Genomic DNA, 8,461 nt, shown 5'->3' on the forward strand with positions numbered 1-8,461 from the left:
CTCTTGGTTTTTAACAACAAGCAAAATGGTCAACCTGATGATAATAAGGGAGCACAAAATTGTGGTTGTTTCATAAGGGACTCAGGCCTTTGGGGTGATGCTGGTTGCAATGATCAACAAGCTATCATTTGTGAAATGGAAACCACATAGAATATATACCACATTCAGAAAATATTAGCATTCAAATATGCAATATTAATATGATTTTAACAGTTTAATATGCACAGAAAATGGACAGTTACACATTCAGAAAATATATGATAATAAGGGAGCACAAAATTGTGGTTGTTTCATAAGGGACTCAGGACTTTGGGGTGATGCTGGTTGCAATGATCAACAAGCTATCATTTGTGAAATGGAAACCACATAGAATATACACTCACCTAAAGGATTATTAGGAACACCATACTAATACTGTGTTTGACCCCCTTTCGCCTTCAGAACTGCCTTAATTCTACGTGGCATTGATTCAACAAGGTGCTGAAAGCATTCTTTAGAAATGTTGGCCCATATTGATAGGATAGCATCTTGCAGTTGATGGAGATTTGTGGGATGCACATCCAGGGCACGAAGCTCCCGTTCCACCACATCCAAAATATGCTCTATTGGGTTGAGATCTGGTGACTGTCGGGGCCATTTTAGTACAGTGAACTCATTGTCATGTTCAAGAAACCAATTTGAAATGATTCAAGCTTTGTGACATGGTGCATTATCCTGCTGGATGTAGCCATCAGATGATGGGTACATGGTGGCCATAAAGGGATGGACATGGTCAGAAACAATGCTCAGGTAGGCCGTGGCATTTAAACGATGCCCAATTGGCACTAAGGGGCCTAAAGTGTGCCAAGAAAACATTCCCCACACCATTACACCACCACCACCAGCCTGCACAGTGGTAACAAGGCATGATGGATCCATGTTCTCATTCTGTTTACGCCAGATTCTGACTCTACCATCTGAATGTCTCAACAGAAATCGAGACTCATCAGACCAGGCAACATTTTTCCAGTCTTCAACTGTTGCTCTTGCAAATTGTAGCCTCTTTTTCCTATTTGTAGTGGAGATGAGTGGTACCCGGTGGGGTCTTCTGCTGTTGTAGCCCATCCGCCTCAAGGTTGTGCGTGTTGTGGCTTCACAAATGCTTTGCTGCATACCTCGGTTGTAACGAGTGGTTATTTCAGGCAAAGTTGCTCTTCTATCAGCTTGAATCAGTCGGCCCATTCTCCTCTGACCTCTAGCATCAACAAGGCATTTTCGCCCACAGGACTGCCGCATACTGGATGTTTTTCCCTTTTCACACCATTCTTTGTAAACCCTAGAAATGGTTGTGCGTGAAAATCCCAGTAACTGAGCAGATTGTGAAATACTCAGACCGGCCCGTCTGGCACCAACAACCATGCCACACTCAAAATTGCTTAAATCACCTTTCTTTCCCATTCTGACATTCAGTTTGGAGTTCAGGAGATTGTCTTGACCAGGTCCACACCCCTAAATGCATTGAAGCAACTTCCATGTGATTGGTTGATTAGATAATTGCATTATTGAGAAATTGAACAGGTGTTCCTAATAATCCTTTAGGTGAGTGTATACCACATTCAGAAAATATTAGCATTCAAATATGCAATATTAATATGATTTTAACAGTTTAATATGCACAGAAAATGGACAGTTTAAATCTGGTTGTGAAACATTATATCGTACAATCCCCCTAAATATTACAATATACTGTGAATATATGCTGCAGATATAGATATATTTACAACAAAAATAATTGTCAAACAATTAGTTACAAATTTGTTCATGTTTTTTTTTTTTTTTTTTTTTATCTATATGAATTATATTATAGATATATGTAGATTTATAAAGCACAATACATGCTCCTCACAGAAGCTTATTCTCTAAATGCCTTGTTTAAGCCATGCTGACAGATGACCAATTATATAGCTAAAACCATTGACTGAACTTGGGGATGGACTCCAAAAACAGGAACAATGATCCACAATTGGCTTGAAATAATCTAGTGATCCTATCTATGGAAACAAAAGACAATGATACTTTATTCATTAAAGCAATAATAACATATCTGGTCAAAAATGTAATGATTTATATATATATATATATATATATATATATATATATATATATATATATATATATATATAATCAGACTACCAACTGCCTATTGTGTTAACAAGTGCCTTTGTGCTAATAGCTGCAATAAATAGCTCATTTCTTGATTTCTTTTTGACCATTGCACTGTTAATGTTTGTTTTGTGAGGCACTAATGATTTTATCCTCATTCTAGTTGTGTGTGTAAACTCAGTACAAAATTTGAAAATTTGTTTTAGGCTATTGAGCCCCTTTGAAAAATTATTTGCAACTATAAGACAAGAAAATGCGTTTGAACTAATGCCATTTTAATTGATCTCAAAATCAACCAGTAGATAAAATGATCCGCTCACAGGTTCTAGAAAATTAGACCAACTCTGAGGTTTTCGGGTTTTTTAACAGTAGATGTTGAGCTATGTGTTTTAGGAGCATCAAAAGACAATGTGTTGTATGAGATGAATCTCAACAGAACAACAATTGTTTCTGCAGTAAGAATGACATTTTATTTCCCTTTATTTTCCATCCATTATTTAACATTACCCTCTTATTCTTATGGTTTGGCCAACAAGATTTGTATGTGTGTGTCTCCTTCAGACATGATGCTTTAAATTCTGAAAAAGCATTGCACATGCACACATTGTGTGGGTCACTTATGAAGAAGTGGATTTACTACTTTCACTTTGGCCCATTTATGAGTTTAATACATTCACTAGCAATCGTTATAACCAACAGGTTGAAGTTACAAAAAAACACAAAAAAAAAAAAACAAACTTAAATTCAGAAAACTTTATAATTCTATGGCTATTGACACTAAGGATTTTCTTAGCTTAAGGGTTTTCTTGTAATTTGCTGCTGACCCATGTCAGGAATGCTGTAACAGTGCGTACTTGTTTGGCCCTGCTCAGAGAGAACATATAAGTTGTAATTAATTAATTGATCATAAAAATGAATCAAGAGACACAATGTTTATTTATAGGTTACTATTGTATCCCATGTATTTACTGACACATATACATTTTTAGCAGTCATAAAAAGTATATTTCAGATTAATTTTGCTCTGTTGCTTGTTGACTAATTGCTCTATATTCATGCTTTCCAGTTGGTACAAGCCTGTATTCCAGTAAGGCCTGACTTAACCTTAAGGGGATGACATGTCCTCTGTTTGTTCTGTGTAATGTCTTCTGTCTAATGAATATTTTGGAGTTTTGAGAGTCATGTGATTAAGCCAAAGGAACTGGCCTCTAAAAGGAGAAAAGCCCTCTCAATCTACAGTTTGACTCAGCTCTGACCTGTATCTTTCAGTGATTGCATGCATGTATTGTAATTGAACAGGACCACATTTACATTTATGTATTTGGCAGATGCTTTTATCCAAAGCAACTTACAGTGCACTTATTACAGGGACAATCCCCCCGGAGCAACCTGGAGTTAAGTGTCTTGCTCAAGGACACAATGGTGGTGGCTGTGGGGATCGAACCAGCAAACTTCTGATTACTGGTTATGGGCTTTAGCCCACTATGCCACCATCACTCCGTGGACCATGTTTGGATGTTTTTGTATCTGTACTGCAACTATCAGAACTCTCTGAATGTGAAAGAGATAATGTCAATTAATTTGCATATAGTTCAAGTTTAGATCCTCAACTCATTTTCTGCAATGCTCTCTTCTGCCCTTGGAAATGTGGAAAACTTTGTCTTCAGTAAACTCCCCCTCAACTGATTTAACTCAAATTTCCTGGCATGTGTTTACACATTCTTTGTAATGGATCAAGCTGTACTCTCCTACACATTCCTGAGAGGTTTGTTTTCAGAACATCACATTTACTGTAACAGTATCAAGCCGCTCAGATTTAAAGCAGTTAGTTGTGTGATTTCAGTCTTCCTGACTTGTTGGGCATTGGACATTTGCTGTCACTTGGACTCTTCCATTAAACTGGTATGTAACTGAATGTTTTTTTTAAATATCTGAGAATAAATGCAGTACATTTCCTACAATATTTACAAATATAATAGGAAACAATAATAGGAAAATAATGATACAGTGGACTTGAAAAAAATGTTAATGATCAGCATTAAAGATGTAAGAAACTTCTAGCTAAACACTGTATGATGTTGAATTTGTTTATTAAAATAGGTAAAATAATAAACTGCCATATTTTGTTGATAGACATTATCTCAGCATTAAAATGACATTGCATAATAGTTCTCATTAAGTGAGATAATGAGTGATCATAAGATATTGTGACACTGATTACAGGTGTACACAATAATGTGTTTGGTTGTGACAATAATGATCTGTTGCCTATTGATGTGTGTGTGTTTGACCAACATCGGTTAGATCGAGACATTGCTTTTGGTTTTAATCAATAAAAAGGAATAACATTTTTTTCTGTCTCAAAATGTAATATGAGAAAGCTTTTAAAATGTAAAGACTCTGGAGCAGGGGTGGCACGCGTGCCAGCATTGGCTTGCGGAGGGGTACTCACTTGCAGGCCAGCAACAGTGAGAGAGGAGTAAACTATTTTATTTAGATGAATTTCCGCACCTGCAATCCAATCTACATCTTGATGTAATCCTTCCTCATGATCACACAAAAAATGTTCATGGGCTGAATGGGAACAAAAAGTTAAAATGTGATGAGACTTCATTATACACAACAGACTCGTGCAGCCCATGCAAGCCATTCCCACATCATGAGCCGGCAGCGCTTCACGTTCGGTTAATCACGCGAGTAAACGCACCCGCTTTGCTTTACATTCGGTGTTTCTTTTGTTTCTTAATGCATTCAGAACAACACGTGATGTAATAAGGAAAACACCACTATGAATCCTTGAGATTTCCAACCCAGCATACAGGTACACCCTCCTTAAACCATGGTCACACTCAAAATTACATTAAACGATTAAAAGAGGAAACATAAAAATCTGAGTCTAATCAAAATATAAATTAAACCTGGAAATAAAGTTTTAGGATTTTGTTGGTGTGATTCACCGAATTGAGTGTGATTCACTGTTGATTGCATGCTAGTAGGCTAGTGCTAGTATTTTGAAAATATTGTATGACATGAGACATTTTTAAGATTTCACAAAATTTCGTGATCAGTAATCAAATAAGCAAATTTGTGACATTAACTGTATAGTAGCCTACAAAAGGACAGGTTTTTTTTTCATTAAACTTTTACGATGCTCTGTGAGTATTCACATGCAGGATCATGATTATATCCTAACCATCGGGTTTTTACTCAAACTGTTATGCTGATAATATCATTTGTAATAATAATAAAAATTTTAAAAAATTAGAAAATTAGAAGAATGTAAAATAGAAGTGGACTCAAACTTTAGAAAAATCACATATATATATATATACACTCACCTAAAGGATAGACTGGTGTGAAGTGTGCAAAGAAACCTGAAAGCTGTGATTGAAAATGAGGGTTATTCCACCAAATATTGATTTCTGAACTCTTCCTTAAGTTAAAACATTAGTATTGTTTTGTTTAAAAATGTATATGAACTTGTTTTCTTGCATCATTCGAAGTCAGAAAACACAGCATCTTTTTTTTTTTTTTTTTTTTGTTGTTTGTTTGGTTTTTTACTAGTTTTTCTGAAAATTAATGCTCTAAATGACAATATTTTTATTTCGAATTTTGTAGAAATTTGTCAGTAGTTTATAGAATAAAACAAAAATTTTCATTTTAATCAAACACATACCTATAAACAGTAAATCCAGAGAAGCTGAACATTTGGAGTGGTCTCTTAATTTTTTTCCAGAACTGTATATGGGGTGTTTGCCAAACTACATTTGAAGGGCACTTCAGGAAGGTGGACGTCACTTGAAGATTTGGTACAAACAAAAGAAAGAAAGTTAATTTTTTCACAAAAAAAAATTGTGATGCTACAATCAAACTGTAATGCAATGCTTTCTTTAGAGAGCCCACATCAAGAGCTTTATCCTTTGTAGTGAGTAGGGCATAGGGACGATCACTTTTGATTTGAATTCGCCAATATCTTTTTTCGTCAGCACAGGCATTAACAAGGAAAATAGAAAAATGCCACTACATTTCAAAAAGGTTGACGACCCCTGCTCTGGATCTTGTTACAGCGACAGTATTTGTTGCGGCAATGCGTGCAGGCGACTACTGGGGTGTTAATCTATCTCTCTTGGGTTCCCCTTTGTGGCCGGGCCTCTGAAAGCTGTTCCCTTTTCCCTGTTATGGGTGGCCCAAACAAGGCATATGGCAGACATTTTTTTGTGACTTTCAAAAAGTGCACATATGAGACTACTGTGGTTCATCAATGTTAAGTCATTTATCTGTCCCATCACACAATCTCAAAAAATCTAATAAACAATAAAAAGTATCTAAACAATTGTTTTTATTATTCAAATGTTTCTCACTGTGTACCTCCAGATGGCACTGTTACAGCTGTCCCTCAGCACCCTTCTTCTCCTTCAGATTTTATTGCAACTGTTGGATGGAGCTGAACCGCAGAACATGAACTGTCCTGCTTATGGTGGAGTTCCAGGAACTCCTGGACACAATGGTCTGCCTGGTAGAGATGGAAGAGATGGTAAAGACGGGGAGTATGGACCCAAAGGAGAGAAGGGAGACCCAGGTTAGTGTGTGTGAGAAAATCTGTTTGAGGATCGAGCTGGTTAGTGAAAATAAAGAAATGGAGAAAGATGGGGTTTTATTTTGCCTCTGTCACAGGAGTGAGTGTGGAGGGACCATCAGGTAAAGCAGGACCGCATGGCCCACCTGGAGCCAAAGGAGAGAGGGGTGGCACAGGTCCTCCAGGTAGTGTATAAGTTCTAGAATGTTATTAGAATTGTAGATATTTCCATGCACAGTTTTAAAAGATACAAAAAAACTGGTAATTGTTCATCTTGTTAAAGACCTTCATATGTAATTATACAATTTTGTAGGGTCATCTGGAATTGAAAGTGTGATTGAATCCCTAAATTCTGAGATGCAGCGTCTAAATGCCAAGATTGCTGTGATTGAGAAAGCTGCAAGTTTCAGCTACTTCAGAAAAGTTGGACAGAAGTACTACTTTGCTGACGGAATTGTGGCAACTTTTCAGAATGGGTTAAAACTCTGCAAGGATGTTGGTGGAACAATTGTTCTGCCAAGAGATGAAGTAGAAAATCAAGCTTTATTGAAAGTATTAGTAGCCAGTGGTATAAGTGCTAAAAAACCATTTATTGGAATCACAGACAGAGAAATTGAGGGACAGTTTGTGGACACTGCAGGGAAGCTCTTGACTTATACTGTCTGGCGCACTGGTCAGCCTGATAATTATAAGGGAATACAACATTGTGGTGTCATAGATCATTCTGGCTTTTGGGACGATGGAAATTGTGATGATTTACGTCCTATTATATGTGAAACATATATGTGAAGCAAATAGAATGTATACATTTAAGGGATGTATGTCATTTTAATGACCTCTGACAACCTTATTTGTCAAATAAGGTTGTCTGAGGTGATACATCTTTTAAAAATCTAGTTTAAAACATGTTAAGTTTGTAGAAATGTAATCTTTGAGTAGAATTTGGTTTAATAAAGTTTTGAAAAACATACTGTAGCATTTCCTACAAAAAAAATAAATAAATGTAATGTGGTGTAACCATCAAGTAAAAGGTATTAAATATTAGGTATTATTATTAAAAGATACTTTCCTTGATTCTTTCCTTAATTCATTTTTAGCTCGAGAAAGACACAGCATTAATGTCTGTGGTTCCCTATCGAGAGGTCTCTCCTATTGTGTAAGTAGGGAAAACTATGGGAAAACTCAGTTTCTCCAGAAATATTGAAGTCTTTATGTAAAACGCATTGCAGCTGCACAGCAGACAGCAATGAGTGAGGCAGCTCAGTCATTGGCTGTGCTGCAGCAACTTGCTCGAACCAATGACGGGGCGACTCTGAACGCGCGACCAATGGGCGCGCGCTTCGCGCTCGCGCGCTCAGAGCCCGCCAAGATGGGCGTGGCTTAGGGCTATATATTAGGCGCCCCGTCATGAGAGTTCTTTAGATTTAATCTCCTTCAGCAAAGACCTTCTCTTCGCTGGATCCTCTGGATTGTTGGAGTCTTTCGCCCGCCGTCGAAAAGCCTACAGCAGGACCGCTAAGAGGACGCCGGCGCCTTCAGCCGCCTTCGAAGCCTTCTGCTACGCCATCCGGCGCGCATCGCTATATCCTTTTACTGCAAGCGCTCGCCTCTGCAACGCTTTTTGATTGAGTAAAAGAGTAATTTTTCAAGGCGTTGTTGCAAACGTTGAGGCTAGACCTCCTCAGGCAGACCAATAGGATGATTCTTCATCCCCGCCCCGATCTGTGGGCCCTCCATGCATGG

At 37.5% G+C, this 8,461-nt stretch overlaps 1 protein-coding gene across 1 annotated transcript; it reads left to right on the top strand.

Moving 5' to 3' along the window:
* Positions 1 to 3,913: 3,913 nt before the first annotated feature.
* On the top strand, positions 3,914 to 7,746 carry LOC127645003 (pulmonary surfactant-associated protein D-like). Its single transcript, XM_052128492.1, has 4 exons — positions 3,914 to 4,044; positions 6,517 to 6,721; positions 6,817 to 6,903; positions 7,032 to 7,746. The coding sequence occupies exons 2-4, from the start codon at positions 6,517 to 6,519 to the stop codon at positions 7,505 to 7,507; spliced, it is 768 nt and encodes a 255-aa protein (XP_051984452.1). The 5' UTR covers positions 3,914 to 4,044; the 3' UTR covers positions 7,508 to 7,746.
* The last annotated feature ends 715 nt before the right edge of the window (positions 7,747 to 8,461 follow it).

The sequence above is a fragment of the Xyrauchen texanus genome, chromosome 6, assembly GCF_025860055.1.
Source record: "Xyrauchen texanus isolate HMW12.3.18 chromosome 6, RBS_HiC_50CHRs, whole genome shotgun sequence".
In the NCBI taxonomy this organism is placed as follows: domain Eukaryota; kingdom Metazoa; phylum Chordata; class Actinopteri; order Cypriniformes; family Catostomidae; genus Xyrauchen; species Xyrauchen texanus.

What these genes read in the sequence shown, in the direction of transcription:
- LOC127645003 (XM_052128492.1), top strand. Translation starts at nt 6,517, where the DNA reads ATGGCACTGTTACAGCTGTCCCTCAGCACCCTTCTTCTCCTTCAGATT. An exon ending in AGGAGAGAAGGGAGACCCAG is followed by an intron (nt 6,722 to 6,816) that starts GTTAGTGTGTGT and finishes CCTCTGTCACAG; the next exon opens with GAGTGAGTGTGGAGGGACCA. An exon ending in GGGTGGCACAGGTCCTCCAG is followed by an intron (nt 6,904 to 7,031) that starts GTAGTGTATAAG and finishes ACAATTTTGTAG; the next exon opens with GGTCATCTGGAATTGAAAGT.